General features: G+C 37.8%; 1 protein-coding gene across 19 annotated transcripts in view; it reads right to left on the bottom strand.

The window, feature by feature from the left end:
- Positions 1–22,744, bottom strand: part of ELF2 (E74 like ETS transcription factor 2) — a 104,254-nt gene that overhangs the window by 54,379 nt on the left and 27,131 nt on the right. For 13 of the 19 annotated variants that reach the window (XM_021101570.1, XM_021101571.1, XM_021101582.1 and 10 more), the window contains one exon: positions 4,113–4,278. The exons of 4 other annotated variants lie outside the window; for them this stretch is intronic. In XM_021101570.1, the coding sequence (XP_020957229.1) occupies positions 4,113–4,278 (166 nt within the window). Of the gene's footprint in view, positions 1–4,112; positions 4,279–4,762; positions 4,941–22,744 lie in introns of all 19 variants that reach the window. 2 more of the 19 variants (XM_021101575.1, XM_021101574.1) reach the window with 2 other exon arrangements.

Below are 22,744 nucleotides of genomic sequence, written 5' to 3'. Positions count from 1 at the left end.
ACTGAATTTCCATATCTCAGTAGGGAATCCAAGAGACTCCTCTCCACTCCCCAACTCACCGTTATCAGTCTGTCCAGAGGCCCCCAGAACTGGCAGCATCTGTAGCCACTGGCAAAGGTATTTTGGTGTGTCAGAGTGAGACCACCCTTCAGCCATCTTTCATCACTACTCGTCAAAGTCTCTTTATGATTATTAAACTTCAGTTATCATCAAAAAGAGATTTATAGACTCAGCGAATATGTTTACTTTTAAAGTTTCAAATACAGTTGGTTTTTCCTGTGTAATTTAAGAGAGGATTACTATTTTTTTACTTTTCTTTGACCACACCCACAGCATGTGGAAGTTCCTGGGCCAGGGACTGAACTCATGCTATAGCAGTGACCTAAGCCACAGCAGTGACCCAAGCCACAGCAGAGACAACACCGGATCTCTAACCCACTGCACCACCAGAGAACTCCAAGAGAGGAGTACTACTACACACAAGCTCTGTGAGGAAAATGCAGACATTTAGTCTATAAAAACAGTGGAGGAAAATGGCCTATATGTACCACTAGTAAAATAAGAAATCATTTTATACATAAAATAATGAAGACAGCTAAATGTACATCATTATATGGTCTTAGTACTCCTGCCATGAATATTGTTTCTGGCATGGACATATATGTATAGGTATATAGGAATAAAAGAAGAAAAACTTCAATGAAAACATGCAGAGAGTGGACATAACAGATCAATAAATATAATTATGAAAAATTTTAAGACTAATATAATCTAAATCATAATATAAGAGCATTCTAGGAAATGTTTCCTATATGTACAAAACAAAATTTTATTCTACATAGATCTCATTCACACCAATTCACCAAACAGAAACCTTGTAGCCATCTTACAAATATTCCTTTCCTTTACTTCCAAGACATCTTCTCTAAAATCTACATATATCTGGGATTCAAGACAAAAATTTGTATCACAACAAGATCCTATTCTACTACCTACAAGGAAACATGCATTACAACAGGTCATAACAAACTTTATTCATCTATGTATGTGCCAGACATCAGGAAAATGAAAATTCATTATTCAGATTTCAACTCATTTAAAAATGGCATTTTATTCTTTAAGTAAAAAAAAAAAATTAAGCTCAGATTAACTGATTCTAAACTCATCTATATATATTGACAATTCTTCCTAAATTACTATGAGCCATAATATCTTAATCAGTATATTGTAGTCTCCAAGTTCTGCATGTCTTATTGATGAATAAATGTGAGTTGTATTAAATTGTTTTGATTATAGGTGTATGAGATGGTAGTCTTCAGTCTGAATTTGGCATTGCCTTTAAAAGAGTTATATCTGAATGCTACATCTTACAGTGTCATTCTGTAAAGAGAGACAAGTATAGTTATACCGTACTATTCTTTATTTTTAGAAGTAATAAAGCAAGCATAGATTTTTTTTTTAAATCCGTGTGCCAGAACGGAATTAAAAATAAAATGTAAAATGAACTTCATGGGTACTTTTTAGACTATTTTAGAATAATGTAAGTTATTTACCAACATTTCCTTTTAGTGAAGACAAACAAATCTAAAAAATATTTTCAACTATTCAAAAACCAGTTTTAAAATATCACAAAAGTTAACTGTACTTCTATCTAGACTTTGTATATCCTCTTTTTCCATATTCTAATCCCTCACATCTCTGTCCTGCAAATGATATTATCACCCTCCAAGAGTTCAAGAAAACTAAGAAGAGAAAAATCCCTTAAATAGATTATATTCACTTCCTATCAGGAATTGTTTTTGCCAGATTAGGCAATGAATTGTTAACCATCGACTGTTCAACCAATAAGATTTGGTCAACATGCTTTGACATTTAATACGAATGTAAATTTCCATTGGTGTCAGTTTAGCACTACAGTTTTCATTTTTCCAAGTTTGCAATTTGCTACCAAAATCACAGTCTTCCTTATCATTATTATTTTTTTTTTTCGGGCTGCAGGTGCAGCATATTGAAGTTCCCAAGCTAGGCAACTGTCAAATATATAGCTGCTGGCCTATGCCACAGCCACAGCCAGATTCCAGCCACATCTGAGACCTACACCACACGTGGTGGCAACACCAGATCCTTTAACCCACTGAACAGGGCCAGGGGTCCAACCCACATCCTCATAGATAATAACTGGGTTTGTTTCCACTAAGCCACAATAGGAACTCCATCTTTATTTATTTATTTATTTTTTGATCAAAACATTTTTCAGAAATTTCAATCAGGTTCTATTTTTTCTTTCTTTTTTTCTTTTTTTTGGCTTTTTAGGGCCGCACCCCTGGCATCTGGAGGTTCCCAGGCTAGGGGTCAAATTGGAGCTGTAGTCGCTGGCCTATGCCACAGCCCTACAGCCACGTCAGATCCGAGCCAAGTCTGCAACCTACATCACAGCTCAGGGCAAGCCGGATCCTTAATCTACTGAGCAAGGCCAGCCAGGGATCAAACCTGCGTCCTCATGAATATTAGATTTGTTTCCACCAAGCCATGACAGGAACTCCATGTTCTATTTTTTTCATTCAACTTAAACTATCATACTTTTTTTGTGCCATTAGTTTTCTATTTAGTTATGATCCTATAATAAAATCAGTTACCATAGCTAACTTCAAAATATCATCCTGCATAGTACTTTTATAATTGTTCTTCCTATTCTTTTCCTCAAGAAGAAAATTCATCTCTGCCACTAAACTTCTGGCCTTAGACTGGAAAACTCTCAAAACTCTCAAAAAAATATGTTCTTCCTGCCAATTGCATTATCCACTGTCAATCAAATACCACTCCAGACAATAGTCAAGAAGACTTTATGAAGTGTTTAGCTACGTGTTTTGATAAATTGAATTGATTACCCCTTTCATGGGGTTTGTTGGTACTGTTGTCATCATTGCTCCAAAGAACAAGGTAGCTTCCAATCCCTCAGCTCAGCAAAAAATACAACTGGACAAAGAACAGCTTTAAGCTAGAATAAGCTAGGAGTCCTAGGGAGTGCTACTGGGCCTCAACAAGCAGAAAGACACCAAATATGCAAAATTTTTAATCATGAGACTTTGTTACATTTATAGAAATTTATATAAAGTATTAATAATTTTTATTAGGAGTATAAACCAAGCAGAAGAATTCTTTTTTTCCATTAACTGTTAAAAATAAATGTTAATGTTTATTATTACAAAATTGTCACTATAATCCTTCTGGTAAAAAAAAACAAAAACTTTTTTCTTTATGATCAATAGCAAAAATGAAAAGTTTCCCCCAAGAATTATACACACCAATGCCCAAATATAGGTATCTCAACACAGACATACTAAAACACCAAGATTTCTTTTTTGGCTTTTTGCCATTTCTAGGGCTGCTCCCTCGGCACATGGAGGGTCCCGGGCTAGGGGTCGAATCAGAGCTGTGGCCGCCGGCCTACACCAGAGCCACAGCAACTCGGGATCCGAGCCACATCTGCAAGCTACATCACAGCTCACTGCAATGCTGGATCCTTAACCCACTGAGCAAGGCCATGGATCGAACCTGCAACCTCTTGGTTCCTAGTCGGATTCACTAACCACTGAGCCACAACGGGAATTCCTAAAACACCAAGATTTCTAAGAAGACAAAAAGGGAAGAGGAATCTGATAGACTACTACAAAGACCTTTTTGACCTGGGGAAAAAGAAATCATACTGCTCCACCAATATTTGTTAAAAGAAACTCTAATCTACTACAGAATGAGAATACTGTACTTATTCTTTGAATTAAAAAATCTTATACTAGCTTACTGACTTCTATAGATAATTAACAACTAGTTGGTATTTCCCAGAAAAAAGTGACAAAAATAGTTTTATTATTATGCAACTATAATTTTGTCCTTAAGGTCCATGATATGAAACTGCTAAACTTTAAAGAATTTTAATATAGAACTCTGTATGTATATAAATCTCTTGAATAAGAGATCTTTCACTGGTTTCCAAGCTAAACTAAATAGCATTAAAAAGAGGTTTTTCAGTGTATGAATCATCCGGCAATAGTAATGTTGATACTTACAAAATGAGAAAGTTATAAATAATGAACATTTTATGAGACGTCTACCTGTTTCCACATTCTCGGTCTCAACTTCTTGTTCTTCTGCCACATCTTGCATCATATAAGTCTCATCATCATAAACCAGAACCTGGGCTGCATAGCCCTGCTCTAATCTGGCACTTGGAACTGGCTCCACAATCACTGCTGGATATTCAGAAACCTTTTCACTTTCCTACAAGAGCAAATTTAAAACACAATCAACCTCTTTATTCACAAATTCTGGATTTACTTATAAATCCCTGAGTTCAAATGGTCTCAAGGAGTCCAAATGAGTTTCATGTATTATAAATATGAATGTGAAAATCAAAGTAAGAGATGAAAAGAGCTAACTTTAATAATCTTTTCAAGGCTCAAGAGGTGAGACATATATTAAACATTTTAAATAACCGGGGCAAATTAAAAACATGCATATAATTTCACTCTCTCATGAAAGCCCATAAAATGCAATAAAAGACTTTCAGACATAAAATCATAACAAGAGATAAGAGCAACAAAGGAGAGGAGATAAGAGCAACAAAATCTTAAAAGACTTAAGGTGGATGGATGAATATTATTAAGTGGTTTAGCAGACCCAGGAAAGCCAAATCATAGCCTGGCAGCAAAAAATAAATGAGACACAATACACTTTACACCAGAGGATCCACAGAAGGCAATACCAATTACTTCTGGTAACAGAGGAGCAGCAGGTGGTGGAGAAAGAAGAGGGGGGTTAAAACAAGGAAGATTCCATTAAAGTTGTTTGAAAAGCACTTTTATTCCTAGACCTGCTCCCTCCTCCATGATGCTAGGCAACCGGCCCTTCCCCACCTCAGCAGAAGATTGGAGAGTTACTTTCTGGAGAGAGAAAAACAAGAGCATCTTTGAGGTACATACGCACATTTGCTAGTATCAGTACTGTACCAAAAACAGAGTTCCCAATCAGCTTTTTAGTCCTCCGCTTTTAAGCATGAGCAGACATCCAAGTATACTAGCCATCCAAGGAAAAGCCTCTAATACAAAAAATATTATTTACATAATACACATATATATTATTTTTCTTCACAGAGATAAGAGAAGGTATATCCATAAAACAGAACACAATACAATAAAGAACATTAAAAATAAAGAGGTCTTAGAAATTAAAAACATAATAGCTGAAATGAAAAAAACAGGGGCATGAAAGGACAAAATTGAGGCAGTCTTCCAGGAACCAGAGAAAAAAAAGACATAGGAGAGAAAAGAAAACACTAGTCCAGAAAGTCCAATATCTGAATAACAGGAGTTCCAGGAAAAAAACAGAGGGGAAAAGGACAGCAAGGAATTGAAAGATTTTCTGAAATTTTCCTAGAGTTGAAGGGTATGAGCTGCCCATTTGAAAGGACCTACCAAGTATTTAGTACAGACAAATTAAGGATCGGACCTACACTGAGGCAGACCATTGTGAAATACTACAATACTGGGAAAAAAGAAGATTCTATAAGATTCTTGAAAGAAAATACGGGTCACATACAAAGAAGCAGGACTCAGATTTCAGTCTTCTTAACAGTCATATTGGAAGGAAGATGACAATGGAGCCATTTTTTCAGAACTACAAAGGAAAATTATTTCCATCCTAGAATTCTTCATCCAAACCATCTTATGAAAGTAGAATATTTTCTCAGACATAGATCTCAAAGCATTTACCTTCCATGAATCTTCTTAAGAATCAACTGGAAAGTGTATTCCATCAAAAAAAGAGTAAACTTTTAATAAAGACAACAACTTAAGAAACAGACTATAGAAGATCCAACATGTGAGAGAGACAATAATAATCTTTAGGAGGACTGGACTGTGAAGAGATATTCCAGGATGCCAGCTGTGCTCTGGATTTAAAGGGCAACGAATTCAATTGTAGCAGAGTGACTCCTGAGACAGCATGATAAACTATCATCATCAAGATAACCAACCACTGATGTTGTTCCTAAGGACAGAAGGCCCAGATAAGCCTATTTCAGATATTTATTCATACTCAGCTTACCCTGATGTACCTACTCAGTCCACTGTGCCTTGCTACCAGGATCAGCTCATTTTTACCTCCCAGATATGTTCTGTTTTGATCTACTCCTAAGTGTTAGAAGACCACAAAGAGCTCAAAAATAAAGAACAGCACACTTTCCATGTGACCATACACCTGTTGAACAAACCTACAAAACTGGGCGCATACTGTAGTACTGCCAGATACCCAAGCAAGATGGTTCTAAGTTTCCAAATTTAACTCATTACACTGCTTAATGATTACCTGAGTAGAAACTCTTGATGCCCAGTAACCTGATGCCGAACTAGTTAGGCTGTTTCCTGGAAGCCTTCATCTAACTACGGTAACGCTGCCCCTTACTAAGTCACTTGGCTTAGTACACTATTCATTTTTTCAAAATAAACAATAGGTTGTTTAGGATATATGCACAGACAATAAAACTATAAAGAAAAATAAAGGACAAACAACTCATATAACTCAACAGCTAAAAAACCAACAACCCAATTGAAAAATGGGCAGAAGACCTAAACAGACATTTCTCCAAAGAAGACATACAGATGGCCAACATGAAAAAATGCTCAACATCACTAATTATTAGAGAAATACAAATGAAAATTACAATGAAGTACGACCTCACACCAGTCAAAAAGGCCATCGTTAATAAGTCTACAAAGAACAAATGCTAGAGAGAGTATGGAGAAAAGGGAACTCTCCTACACAGTTGGTAGGAATGTTAATTGGTACAACCACTGTGGAAAACAGTGTGGAAGTACCTCAAAAAGATAAATATAAAGCCATCCCAGTCCTGGGCATATATCTGTAAAAAAACTTGCATTCAAAAAGATATATGCGGACTTCCTGTCATGGCTCAGTGGTTAATGAATCCGACTAGGAACCATGAGGTTGCAGGTTCGATCCCTGGCCTTGCTCAGTGGGTTAAGGATCTGGCGTTGCTGTGAGCTGTGGTGTAGGTGGCAGACGCGGCTCGGATCCCGCGCTGTTGTGGCTCTGGCGTAGGCCTGTGGCTACAGCTCCAATTCAACCCCTAGCCTGGGAACCTCCATGTGCCGTGGGAGCGGCCCAAGAAATGGCAAAAAGACAAAAAAAAAAAAAAAGATATATGCACCCCTATGTTCACTGCAGCACTAGTCACAATAGCTAAGACATGGAAACAACCTAAAAGTCCATTGACAGATGAACAGATTAAGAAAATGAGGTGTATATACAAAATGAACTACTACTCAGCCACAAAAAAGAAATAATGCCCTCTGCAGCAACATGGATGGAACTAGAGACTCTTATACAAAGTCAGAAAGAGAAAGACAAATACCATATGATATCACTTATATCTGGAATCTAATTTATGGCACAAATGAACCTATCTCAGAAAAGAAACAAACTCATGGAGAACAGACTTGTGGTTGCCAAGGGAGAGGGAGTAGGAAGGACTGGGAGTTTGGGTTTAATAAATGCAAACTACTGCATTTGGAGTTGATAAGCAATGAGATCCTGCCGTAGAGCACAGAGCACTATATCTAATCACTTGTGATAGAACATGATAGAAGATGAGAAAAAGAATGTATATATATGTATAAATGGGTCACTTGGCTATACAGAAGAAATTGAGAGAACACTGTAAATCAACTATAATAAAAAAAAAACAACAAAAAGTGAAAGAATGATAACATTAAGTGAGGATAATGGCACCTCTGGGGACAGGCATGGGGCTCTGAGGCACACTTAGTATTCCAAAATACTAATAATTTCTATTTTTTTAATTTAATTTTATTTTTTGTCTTTCTGTCTTTTCTAGGGCTGCACCCACAGCATATGGAGGTCCCCAGGCTAGGGGTCCAATCAGAGCTATTGCCGCTGGCCTAGGCCAGAGCCATGGCAACTGGGATCTGAGCCGTGTCTGTGACCTACACCACAGCTCACAGCAACGCCAGATCCTTAACCCACTGAGCAAGGCCAGGGATCGAACCTGCAACCTCATGGTTCCTAGTCATATTCGTTAACTACTGAGCCACGATGGGAATTCCAATAATTTATATTTTAAACACAAGTGATAGATAGTATGTTCTCTTTTTGTTATTCTTTTTTTTTTTTTTTTTTTTTGGTCATCTTCTGTCTTTTTAGGGCCGCACCCTCAGCACATGGAGGTTCCCAGGCTAGGGGTTGAATTGGTTCTGTAGCTGCTTGCTTATGTCAGAGCCACAGCAACACAGGATCCAAGCCGCAAGTATTCAGCCTACACCACAGCTCACAGCAATGCCAAATCCTTAGCCCACTGATTGAGCCACGAATCAAACCCCTGTCCTCATGGATGCTAGTCAGGTTCACTAACTGCTGAGCCATCGAGGTAACTCCTCTTGTTATTCTTTTTTTTTTTTTTTTTTTTTTTTGCCTTTTTGCCATTTCTTAGGCCACTCCCACAGCACATGGAGGGTCCCAGGCTAGGGGCCTAATCAGAGCTGTAGCAGCTGGCCTGCACCAGAGCCACAGCAACGTGGGATCTGAGCCACATCTGCAACCTACACCACAGCTCGCGGCAATGCCAGATCCTTAACCCACTAAGCAAGGCCAGGGATCGAACCCGTAACCTCATGGTTCCTAGTCGGATTCATTAATCACTGAGCCACGACAGGAACACCCTCTTTGTTATTCTTAAGTTGAACATATTTTATACACTCTTCACGAAAACTTCTAAATAATTTATAAAATTTTTAAATTATTTACTTAAATAGAGTAAGAGTGAATTTTAAAAAAGAAAGTACATATTGAATATTAACACTGAATTTCCTACTCTGCATAAGGCAAAAAAATGAGTTGAACTTTTTAACATTAAAAAAATTTCTTTCCCACAAATCGGATATAATGACAGTTGAATCTTCCTGCTTCCTGATCAGCTCTATAATCACAGACTATAGGCAGTACCACCTACCTATACAATAGCTGTTAATGAGAAGCATGGGATAGGAAAAGACTGATGGTCTCCACTTATTAGAAACTCTGAAAAACAACATCATAAGCAGCATTTGAACTAGTATTGACCCAAGCAATGAATACTTTATTTATGTACAGTCCAAGGGATTTATAACTTATTTTATTCTTCTAAAATCTAATAGTATTTTTAACAGTAACATTAATCTGCAATTATTTTTTATTGTAAACTTCCCACCCCTACCCTACCTGTAGGAAATAAATTTTGTAAACTATGAAATACTTGAGGACTAGAATTCTCTACAGGGCCAATTCCTCTATCTATATTCTTTTCCCCATCAACTAGGATCCTGGACCCAACTCTTCTCTCTCATATCTTAGTCAGGTTTTATCTTGTTTTAATATTTCTATGGTTCTTTGCCTCTATCTATTAAAAAAAAAAGCAAAAAAATTTTTTTAATTAAAAAAATTTCAGGGATGGAGTTCCCATTGTGGTGCAGTAGAAACCAATCTGACTAGGAGTCATGAGGTTGAGGGTTTGATCCTTGGCCTCGCTCCGCAGGTTAAGGATATGGCACTGCCTTGAACTGTGGTGTAGGTTGCAGACTTGGCTTGGGTCCCGTGTTGCTATGGCTGTGGCTGGTTAGACCCCTAGCTTGGGAACTTGGGAACCTCTATATGGCACAGGTGTGGCCCTGAAAAGCAAAAAAAAAAAAAAAAGTCCAGGGAGTTCCCATCATGGCTCAGTGGTAACGAACCCAACTAGGATCCATGAGGACGTGGGTTCGATTCCTGACTTCACTCAGTGGGTTGGGGATCTGGTGTGTCTCTCCCAGATCTCAGACAATATTACAAAGCTACAATAATCAAAACAGTGTGGTACTGGTACAAAAACAGATATACGGATCAATGGAACAGAATAGAGCCAGAAATAAACCCAGACATCTAGGGTCAATTAATCTTTGACAAAGGAGGCAAGAATATAAAATGGGAAAAAAGACAGTCTCTTAGAGCAAGTGGTGCTGTGAAAACTGGATAGCTGCATATAAATCAATGAAACTAGAACACACCTTCACACCATGCACAAAAACAAAACTCAAAATGGATTAAACATAAGATATGACACCATAAAACTCCTGGAAAAGAACATAGGCAAAACATTCTCGGACATGAACTGTACAAATGCTTTCTTAGGTCAGTCTCTCAAAGCAACAGAAATAAAAACAAGAATAACAAATGGGACCTAATCAAACTTACAAGCTTCTGCACAGCAAAGGAAACCATTAAAAAAATAAAAATAAAAAGACAACCTACGGAATGAGAGAAAAGAGTTGCCAACAATGTAACCAACAAGGGCTTAATCTCCAAATATACAAACAACTCATACAACTCAACAATGAAAAAAAACAACCCAAGAGTTCCTGCTTTGGCTCAGCAAGTTAAGAACCTGATATGGTGTCTGTGAGGATGCCTGTTCAGTGCTTGGCCTCACTCAGTGGGTTAAGGATCAGGCGTTGTCTTGAGCTGCCGCAAATGCAGAGGTTGCAAATGCAGCTCAAAATCCATTGTTGCTTGCTGTGGCTGTGACCTGTGGCTGCTGCTCTGACTCAACACCTAGTCCAGGAACTTTCATATGCTACAGGTGCAGCTGTAAAGAGAAAAAAAGGGGAGGGGATTTGGACACAGAGAGATACATACAGAGGGGAAGACAATTTAAAGACACAAGGAGAAAAATCATGTACATGTATGCCAAAGAACACATGAAGCTTCCAAAAGCTGGAGAGAGGCATAGAAGAGATCTCCCTCATGGCCCTCAAAAAGAACTAACTCTGCCAAACCTTGATTTCAAAACTTTACTTTCAAACAGAAGTTACTATCTTCTCTTTAAGCCATTCAGTTGATGGTACTTTGTTACGGCAGCACCAATAAACTAATATATCACCTTCATAGCCTTATTTCCTTCATTACTTCACACAGCTGTTTGATTACTTGCTTTGTTCCTAATTCCCAAAAGTGAAAGCATCCATGATTTTTTTTGCTCACGCTCATTCTGCAGCCTGAAACTACCTTCCATTACCTGTACAATTCCTTTTCATACATTCATGGCACAGATCCAGGGAGTCTTCTGTAATCCCCTATTTGGAATCAATTTTTCCATACCAAGTACTGCTAGAACAAATTGTTTGCCTATTATTACCACTATGCACTATCCTGTATTATAATAACCAGTTTTCATATCCAACTCCTTGACAAGATAGTAAAATGATTGAGAACAAGAGTCCATTTTTATATCAAGTCAATTTTCATATCCTCCTCAAGAACATGTACTTCATATAAACTAAACTGGCATTTAAGTATTTGTAGCTTGGTTCAAAGAATGATAGGAGTTCCTGCCGTGGTGCAGTGGGTTAAGGATCCAGCATTGTCTCTGGGAGACACCAGTTAGATCCTGGCCCAGTGCAGTGGGTTAAAGATTTGGCATTGCTTACATTGTGACATAGGTCCTGACACTGCAGCTCCAGCTCGGATTAGATCCCTGGCCCAGGAATTTCCATATGCCAATGGTGTGACCACAGAAGAAAATAAATAAATATATAAAAGTTGTCATTCCTTATACAAATTTTTTAAATGATAAAGCTCAATAAATTTCAACATGTATTCATAAATTTGACATTTGCTAATATATGAGGGTGAGTAACTTCTTAGCTTTTTTCTGTCAAACAGCAGGAGCCAGCGACAACTGCATATAGATATGCAGATAATTCTCTGAACTGTGTAGAGAAATTAGCAATTTTTATTGAAGAAGGAGGATGGAAAAGAAGAGAATGGAGAGTCTTTGTTTTACGATAACATAGTAGAAACTTACACATCCACTAGGTTATTTTATTTATTTATTGTCTTTTTGTCCTTTTTAGGGCCACACCCGCAGCACATGGAGGTTCCCAGGCTAGCTGCCGACCTACGCCAGAGCCACAGCAATGCCAGATCCGAGCCGCGTCTGCGACCTACACCACAGCTCACGGCAACGCAGGATCCCAAACCACTGAGAGAGGCCAGGCATCAAACCCAAAACCTCATGGTTCCTAGTCAGATTCGTTTCCGCTGCACCACTACGGAAATTCCAGGTTATTTTATTTATGATCACCACATTCTTGCTCAAGTCACCAAAATATGCAATAATTAAAATGCATGAAATTTAGATTCAGCGGATCTTGGCACAACCTACATATTTCTCTACAGGCTAAGGTTGTCAGACTTAGCAAATAAAAACACAACTTATCCAGTTAAATTTGAATTTCAAATAAACCAGTAAGTGTAAGGATGCTCCATGCAATATTTGGTATATACCTAAAGTAAAAAGTTATTTGTAAACCTGAAATTTAAATTTAACTGGACAGCCTTTATTTTTACGGCAATCCTACCACAAGCACTAATTTAAAGTACTCAGAAACTTCCATTCAAGTAGAGAAATTCTTAAAGAGGCAGGGCAAGTACAACACTGCACTGTTCACCTATGAAGTACATTTATAACACACTCAAGTCACTGAGTATCCAACATTTCCAAAGACAAATATACATAAAATGACTGAGGGCAGTGATTATCACTAAATGTTAGAAATACATTGAAAGACATGGAATTTGGGAGTATATTAAAAAAAAAATACATACATTTATTTCACATTTTTTCTTCTGTGGTAGAGTAAGGTCACGTTCAAAGCCTTATCAAAAATGAAACATACAGTCTGGCAGGCTCTGGGGGACTAACCTCTCCAAAGCATTTACCCCCAGAAACCATTTCAAATAAAATAAAAATAGTGTGCTTGCTAAGCAAACACAGCTTTAAGACAAGTCCCCTAACCAACATGTTCATAAGGCAAAAAAAAAGAAAAAAAACATCATCAGAAATGGATTAAATAACTACTGTTTATCTACATACTGATAGACTGTCCAGCATCAATTAAACAGTTAAACAGATACATATGTATCATCATGGAAAAGTATCCAGGATACAAATAAGTTGGGGGGGGGAATGAGTAACAGAACAGTACTATTGTATAATTCTATTTAAATACATATTTATTTTACAAATGCATTTTAAAAATCTGAAAAATATCTCTCAAACTACAAATAACCTAATAAGAGAGCTGAGCAAATAAAAGTATGTCTGAGTTTATTGTTTTTTGCAATAATCCAGTATAACTAAGAAGAAAAATCAAAATACCTTTTCTTAATTAAAAAAATAGGAGTTCCCGTCGTGGCGCAGTGGTTAACGAATCCGACTAGGAACCATGAGGTCGCGGGTTCGGTCCCTGCCCTTGCTCAGTGGGTTAACGATCCGGCATTGCCATGAGCTGTGGTGTAGGTTGCAGATGTGGCTCAGATCCCGCGTTGCTGTGGCTCTGGCATAAGCTGGTGGCTACGGCTCCAATTGGACCCCTAGCCTGGGAACCTCCATATGCCGCGGGAGCGGCCCAAGAAATAGCAAAAAGACAAAAAAAAACAAAAAACAAAAAAACAAAACAATGATAGGAGTACCCTGGTGGTACAATGGGTTAAGGACCTGGCACTGTCACTGCTATGGCTTGGGTCGCTGCTTTAGCACTGGTTCAATCCCTGGCCCAACAACTTCCACATGCCCTGGGCACAGCCAATAATAATAATAATAGTAGTAATAATAATAATAGTAGTAATAATAATAATAGTAGTAATAATTACAATGACAAAAAAACCTTCAGGTCTACAGGGGTAATTTAAAAAGAAAGATCATTGGCATAATATAAAATTTGCAGGACAGGAGTTCCCGCAGTGGCACAACAGGATCAGGGGCGTCCTGGGAGCACTGGGATGTGGGTTTGATTCCCCAGCCCAGCACAGCAGGTTGGGGATCCAGCGCTGACACAACTGCAGCCTAGGTCTTGACTGCAGCTCAGAATGATCCCTGGCCCAGGAATTCCACATGCCAATGCAGCAGCAGAAAATGAAAAACAAAAAACTTGCAGGATAATCTATCTCAACAAATAAATCTTATTTTTATTCAACTTTACCTAGTATATTTATATAAATAAAACACACCCATTTTAAATGTATAGTTTATGGATTTCCACAAATGTAAACATCCCTGTAAATACCATCACACTCAAGAAACAGAATACTTCCATTACCCCATAAAGTTCCCTTGCACCCCTGTATCAGTTAAACCTTCACAATCACCACCACACCACCACCTACTCCCCCACCCACCCATGGGCAACCACCAATCTTTCTATTCTATACATTTGCCTTTTCATATAATGGAACCAACAGTTTTTGTACTTCTGTATTTGAGTTCTTTAAATTAGCATAATGTTAATATTTTTTTTTTTTTTTGGTCTTTTTGCTATTTCTTTGGGCCGCTTCTGCGGCATATGGAGGTTCCCAGGCTAGGGGTCTAATCGGAGCTGTAGCCACCAGCCTACGCCAGAGCCACAGCAACGCGGGATCCGAGCCGCGTCTGCAACCTACACCACAGCTCACGGCAACGCCGGATCGTTAACCCACTGAGCAAGGGCAGGGACCGAACCCGCAACCTCATGGTTCCTAGTCGGATTCGTTAACCACTGCGCCACGACGGGAACTCCAATGTTAATACTTATACATGTCACTGCATGTATAAGCAGATCATTTCTTTTTATTGCTAAGACTTCCATTGTCTTGATAGACCTGTCTTCATATGGCTGTAATGCTCCTATTAATGTCCTACTATCTCCCTCCCTTCCTTTATATTTTAACCTACAAATCAGATTACCAGATCATTTGGTGACTTTACTTTTAATTTTTAAAAGACTATAAAATTATTTTCCAAGGTGTATGTTATACTGTTTTACATTCCCATCAGCAATCTATGAGAGTTTCAGTTGCTGCTCTACATCTCTAAATAGGCAATCACTCTGGAATTTTCATCATTCTATACAAGTATGTTAATAGTATCTCTTGTGTTTTCACTTCACATTTCCCTGATAGCTAATAACACTGCACATTTTTAAATGTGATTATTGGCCATTCATATAATTATCTGTTCAAATCTTTTTCCCATCTTAATGGATTATCTCCAATTTATTATATGTAACCTTAATATAAGTCCTTTAAAATATTCTAAATATAGGTACATGGTATTGTAAATAATTTTTCCAATCTTTGGGTTTCCATTTTCTTAATGGGACTTTTTTTTTTTTTTTTGTCTTTTTGCCATGTCTTGGGCCGCTCCTGCATGGCATATGGAGGTTCCCAGGCTAGGGGTCCAATCAGAGCTGTAGTCCCCAGCCTATGCCAGAGCCACAGCAAAGCGGGATCTGAGCCTTGTCTGCAACCTACACCACAGCTCATGGCAACGCCGGATCCTTAACCCACTGAGCAACGACAGGGATCAAACCCGCAACCTCATGGTTCCTAGTCATATTCGTTAACCATGGAGCCACGACGGGAACTCCAGGGACTTTTTTAAGAGGAAGATGCTTTTCATTTAAATTAAGCTCAATTTATCATTTTCTTCTTTCAAGGTTCTTATTTTTGGTGTTCAATCTAAGAAATTACTGCATATTTAGAGGTTGAAAAAACTTGCTCCTTATGTTTTCTTCTAGAAATTTCTATAGTTCATGGTTTTTGGTATATTTTTATTAGATTCCACATATAAGTGATATGTCTACAGTCTAGTTTTAACACTTAATTTTATAATCAGATTTTTTTTGCCATACCAGTGGCATGCGGAAGTTTCCTGGCCAGGGATTGAACCCATGCCACACCAGCCCCCTGGAGCTGCTGCAGTGACAACGCCAGATCCTTAACCCATTTCAAATTGCATTTTTCCAGACTATATAGATAAAATTGATATGACATATTCCCCTATTCTACATTAATTATTTCCAATAGTTGTGTGGATTTCTTAGGAATTTCTATGTACATTATTGTATTATTTAGAAATAAAGACAGGCACTCCCTCATGGCTCAGCAGGTCAAGAATCAGGTCCCCTCACTGCTGTAGCACAGGTTAAATCTCTGGCCTTAGAACTTCTACATGCCCTAGGCATGGCCGATAAAATAAGAGATTTATTTCTTCTTTTCCAACCTCTAAGTCTTATTTTTCTTGCTCTGTAGCAATGCTGTTAGTACAATGTAGACTAGAAGTGGTCAGAGCAGACATTCTTGCCTCGCTATCAACCTTAAAGGGACAACACTCATCCAGTCTTTCTCCATTAAGCATGATGCTGGCTGTGGGTTTTTCATAGATACACTTATCAGGTTGAGAAAATTGCTCTTTATTATTAGTTTAGGGAATCTGCATTATAGGTATTGAATTTTGGAAAATGGGTTTTCTGTGGTTACTGATATGATCATATGACTTTTCCCTTTTCTTTGTTGATATGGTGACTTAACATAGATTAAATCTACCTCCCTGGGATAAACTCCATTTGAGACACAGGATCCTTTTTTTTTTTTTTTTTTTTTCAGGGCTGCACCTGCAGTATATGGAGGTTCCCAGGCTAGGGGCTGAATCGGAGCTACAGCTGCCGGCCTTTGCCAGAGCTACAGAAACGTGGATCCAAGCTGTGTCTGCAACCTACGTCACAGCTCACAGCAATGCTGGATCCTTTAACCCACTAAGTGAGGCCAGGGATTGAACCCTCATCCTCATGGATAGTAGTCGGGCTTGTTACCTCTGAACCACAACTGGAACTTCCAGGATCCCTTTTATATGTTGCTGAATCAACTGACTGCCAGTATTTCATCAAGAATGTTTCTATGTTCATGAAGAATAATGCTTTGTAATTTTCCTATTAAATCTGTCTGGTCTTGGTATCAGGGTAATGCTAACCTCATGAGTTAGAAAATGCTGCCTTGAGCATTTTCTAGAGTCATGTTAGAGTTGTGTAGAATTGGTATTATTTCTTTCCTAAACACTTGGCAGATCAAGAAAGCCATTTAGCTCTGTAATTTTCTTTGCAGGAAAGTTTCTGACTAAAATTACAACTTATTTAAAACATAGAGGGTTATTCAGCCTTGTCATATTCCTTTTGAAATGACTTTCAAGGAATTCATTCATTTCATCTGAGCTGTCAAACTTACTGGTATCATAAAGTTGTTCATAATACTTAGTATCCATAGTATCTTTCATTCCTGATATTAGTAATTATTTCCTTCTGTTTTCTTCTGCAGTCTACTTAGAGATTTTTATTAATGTTATTGATCTTTCAAAGGTTGAACTTTTTTTTTTTTTTTTTTTTTTTTTTGGCTTTTCAGGGCCACACCTGCAGCATATGAAAATTCCCAGGCCAGGGGCCGAATCAGAGCTACAACTGCCAGCCTACACCACAGCCAGAGCAATAAAAGATCCAAACCGTGTCTGCAACCTACACCACAGCTCACAGCAACACCAAATCCTTAGAGGACAGGGATCCAACCTGTGCCCTCATGGATACTAGTTGGGTTTGTTACTGCTGAGTCACAACGGGGACTCCTCAAAGGATGAACTTCTGCTTTAATTTATGTATTGTTCACTTTCTACTTCATTGATGTTGGGGTGTGTTTTTTTTTTTTTTTTTTTTTTTTTTTGGCTGCCCCTACAGCAAGCAGAAGTTCCTGGGCCAGGGATCTAACCTGCACCAGAGCAGTGACCTAAGCTACTGCAGTGACATCAGATCATTAACCCACTGAGCCACCTGGGAACTCCTTATTTTTATTATTCCATTCCTTCTTACTTTGGGTTTGATTTAATCTTCATATTCTAGCTTGAGGTAAAACCTTAAGATTGATTTTCCTTATCTAATATAAATATTTGAAGCTATAATTTCTAAGCACTGCTTTAGCTCTATCCCTCTAATTTGATATATTTTCATTTCGAATTTGATATTTATTTTTATTTGGTTTGAATATTTTCTAATTTCTTTTGTGATTTATTCTTTAATCCATGGGTTATAAAAAAGTGAGCTGTTTAATATGCAAATATTCAAAATTTTGCATTTTTGTTTTTAACTTCTGATATAATTCTGCTTTGACTTCACAACTTAATATATGATTTCAATCCTTTTAAAAGTTTTTTAGGGAGTTCTCGTCATGGTGCAGCAGAAATGAATCCAACTAGGAACCATGAGGTTGCAGGTTTGATCCCTGGCCTCGCTCAGTGTATTACGGATCCAGTGTTGCCCTGAGCTGTGGTGTAGGTCGAAGACCCAGCTCAGATCTGGCATTGCTGTGGCTCTGGCTTAGGCCAGCAGCAGCAGCTCCAATTAGACCCCTAGCCTGGAAATCTCCGTGGGCCGCAGGAGTGGCACTAAAAAGACCAAAAAAAAAAAAAAAAAATTTTTTTTTTTAATTACTGAGATGTGTAGCCCAGAATATGATCTGTTTGGCTCACTGTCCATGTGCAATGAATTATGCAATTATGCAATTATGAAATGAATTATGCAATCTGATACTATCAGGCATAGTGTTCCATAAATGTCCATTAGGTGAGGTGAGTTGATGAAGTTATCCCAAGTTTTCAAATCTTCATTGATTTTCTAATTGACCTATCAATTACTGAGAGAGGAATGCTGCAAACTTGTGGATTTATCTATTCCTTCTTTCAGTTCTGTCAGTTTATGATTTACATAATTCAAGCTCTAATATTGACCAAATACACATTTAGGGTTGTTAAGTCTTCTTCACAAGATGGTCCTTTTATCATTTAGGAACTGTCTGTTTTTTGTTTTTTAAACAGCCACACCTGCGGCATATGGAAGTTCCCAGGCCAGGGGTTGAATCGGAGCTACAACTGAGGCCTGCCACCACCACAGCAACACAGGATCCAAGCCATGTCTACGACCTACACCACAGCTCACAGCACTGCTGGATCCTTAACCCACTGATCAAGGCCAAGAATTGATGGATTCTGATCCTCATGGATACTGGTCAGGTTTGTTACTGCTGAGCCACAAGAGAAACACCTACATTATTTTTTTTATGGTCATATCCACAGCATATAGAAGTTCCCAGGCCAGGGACTGAATCTGAGCCACAGCTTCACTTACACTAGAGCTGTGGCAAAGCCAGATCCTGTTACACACTGCACTGGGCCTGGGATCAAACCAACGCCTCCACAGAGACTGGAGCCACTGCAGTCAGATTCTTAACTCACTGTGCAATAGCAGGAACTCCAACATTTTACATTTTTTTGTTAATTTTCTACAAGCCGTATTATTTTCCATGATATTCTCTAATTACAGACCTTACAAAAGAAAGCTAGATATTCTTAATGTTAATTTCATACCCACCAAATAACCAGAACTCTTATTAGTTCTAATGCTTTTTCATGGATTCTCTTTGGTTTTCCCAGGTGGCGAATCATATTATCTGCAAATAATAATTTGGTGTCTTTTATATATATATATATTTTTTTTCATTATGTGGTCAGATTACAGGAAAATATCAAATAATAGTTATGGTAGTGCCCATACTTTCTCTCTACGTACTGCAGTACTCGATCATTAAAGAGGATTCTAGCTCTTGATCTGCAACAGTTACTATTTTATAATGTTAAAGAAAAATACATCTAGGAGTTCCCGTCATGGCGCAGTGGTTAGAATCCAACTAGGAACCATGAGGTTGCAGGTTCGATCCCCGGCCTCACTCAGGGGGTTAAGGATCTGGTGTCAATGTTAGCTGTGGTATAGGTCACAGACATGGCTTGGCTCTGACATTGCTGTGGCTGTGGTGTAGGCTAGCGGCTACAGCTCCAATTTGATCCCTAGCCTGGGAACCTCCATAGGCCACACTGTGGCCCTAAAAAGCAAAAAAAAAAAAAAAAAGATTAATACTGAATTTCATAATATCATATTTCATCAATTATTTATCCCTAATAACATATCCTGCCATATTAGCAGGGATAGATATTACATTAATGGGGTTTTTTTTAATAATGATTTTTATTTTTTCCATTATAGCTGGTTTAGTGTTCTGTCAATTTTCTACTGGACAGCAAGGTGACCCAGTCACACACATATGTATACATTCTTTTTTCTCACATTATCATGAGCCATCATAAGTGGCCAGATATAGTTCCTAGTGCTATATAGCAGGATCTCATTGCTAATCCATTCCAAAGGCAATAGTTTGTTATCTATTAACCCCAAATTCCCAATCCACTCCACTCCCTCCCCCTCGGCAACCACAACTCTGTTCTCCATGTCCATGGTTTTCTTTTCTGTGGAAAGGTTCATTTGTGCCATATATTGGATTCTAGATATAAGTGATATCATATGATATTTGTCTTTCTCTTTCTGATTACTTCACTCAGTATGAGAGTCTCTAGTTCCATCCATGTTGCTGCAAATGGCATTATTTTGTTCTTTTTTATGGCTAAGTAGTATTCCATTGTATATATATACACCACATCTTCTTAATCCAATCATCTGTCTATGGATATTTAGGTTGTTTCTATGTCTTGGCTATTGTGAACAGAGCTGCCATGAACAAGCAGGTACATGGATCATTTTCAAGGAAAGTTTTGCCCAGTTATATGCTCAAGAGTGGGATTGGTGGGTCATATGGTAGTTCTACATATAGTTTTCTAAGTTACCTCCAAACTGTTTTCCACAGTGATGGTACCAATTTACACTCCCACCAACAGTGCGGGAGGGTTCTGTTTTCTCTAGACCCTCTCTAGCATTTGTTGTTTGTGGACTTATTAGTGATGGCCATTCTGACTGGTATGAGGTGGTACCTCATAGTAGTTTTGATTTGCATTGCTCTAATAATCAGTGCTCTTGAGAATTTTTTCATGCGCTTGTTGGCCATCTGTATGTCATTCTTGGAGAAATGTCTATTCAGGTCTTTTTTCCATTTTGCCATTGGGTTGTTTGCTTTTTTTGCTGTTGAGTTGTATAAGTTGTTTGTATATTTTATTAGAGATTAAGCCCTTGCCAGTAGCATCATTAGAAACTATTTTCTCCCATTCTGTAAGTTGTCTTTTAATGGTTTTCTTAAAATTGAATTATCCTTGTATATCTAAATCCTATTTGGTAATTGAAACTTTTAACATATGACTGTATTTTATAAACATTACTATTTTGTTTTTGACTTTTTAATCTATACTCATTAGCAAGATTGTAGTTTACTTTTTTGGTATCTTCGTCAAATAGAGTTATTCTAATTTTATAAAATGTATTACTTTTATAATATGGAATAAAATCACAAAAAATAAAGTCTAAAAATCACTAATAACTCTCCAAATGCCCACCACTTTTTTAAACACTTATTCTTCAGATTTTGGAGCTATGGCAATAAAATCTTGACAGGTCTTTTTCTCCTACCCTACTCTATATTTTAGAGTGGAGCTAGTACAGATTATATATTATATATACATTCCTGAATAGCTGCTTATAAGACAAAATTTTAACTTTCAAATACCACCATCCCCAAAATTCCCTTGGTAAAATTAGGTGGTATTTCAGATACTAGTGTCTTTCTTTATGCCAGGAATTGTTTTCCCCAAGTGTTTATACAGCCCAATTTCTTACTTTATATATGTCTAAACTAAAAGGCCATCTCTTCAGAGAAGCCTTCCCTGTCTACCCTAAATAGCCCTACCAACTCCCCATCTATCTTCAGTCCTGATTTATTCCTCACAGCCATTCTGAAATATTTTATCCCCAATGGCTAGACTACTTGACACAAAGTAAGTGGTCAACTAATTATCTGTTGAAAAAACAAATGAGTAAAAGTAAGTGGCACCCACACAACATAATTTGAAGAACAAAGCCCCCAAGAATAGTTTCTTCCTTTCTAGTGCCACACTACCTAAAATGCCTGTGAACACAGGCATTTTATAAGGTTATCATATATCATTTATAAGGTTATCATATAAATCATTAGTCAATAATGCCTTGGTAAAATTATTTCATTTATCAAATTCTCTCTTCCATAATAATCATTCTTCAAGCCATGAATACCTGGGGTTCCACTGTAAATGAAGGAAAACATAGAGTCTTCCAGAAGCAAATTATACTCATTTCCCCATAATAGAAGTACTCATCAGCACACGGTAAATAAACATATTCTGCCTATTGTTCTTAGCAGCTCCCCCACAGAATTAAATACCAACAGAGTAAGACTATGGGACAATGAGAAAGCACTTGAAAGAGCAATCACTGGTCTGGGTGATATAGGAGGAGATAAAAGTCCCCTGAGTCCCTCCTTTCTTTGGTGAGTCATACCAGGAAGTGATCATACAGAAAGTGAATCTTTAAGAAAGAAGTAGAAACTGATCATGAGAATAAAACATGTTCTTTACTGCAGCTCCCAATGGACTTTAACAAGTTTTAGATTCAAATATAACAGGAACATTTCAGTGACCAAGTCCACTGAAAACAAAGAAAAGCAGTACCTTCACTTTATCCCCTTCCCACCAACTTTGCCCAAAGCTATTTAGGAAGACTGAGGAGACACCAAGCAAGCAAGAAAAAGAACACAGACTTCAGAACAAACAGCATGACATCCTGTTTCTCAGTCATGTCACTAGGACCACTGTGCTGGTACTAAGTACCAGTAACAGCAGTATATATCACAGAATACAGAAAACAGAGTTTTCAAATACAGTAAATTTTCCATTTTCCCATTCCAGTTCCCATCTAATCTCTGAGCAAATATTTGTCTATTATTGAGACAGCATTACTTCATTTTAATTTAGATA

This window comes from Sus scrofa, chromosome 8, assembly GCF_000003025.6.
Source record: "Sus scrofa isolate TJ Tabasco breed Duroc chromosome 8, Sscrofa11.1, whole genome shotgun sequence".
Lineage (NCBI taxonomy): Eukaryota > Metazoa > Chordata > Mammalia > Artiodactyla > Suidae > Sus > Sus scrofa.
The sequence above is the reverse complement of the archived record's forward strand: the minus strand, read 5'-3'. Positions and strand labels throughout refer to the sequence as shown.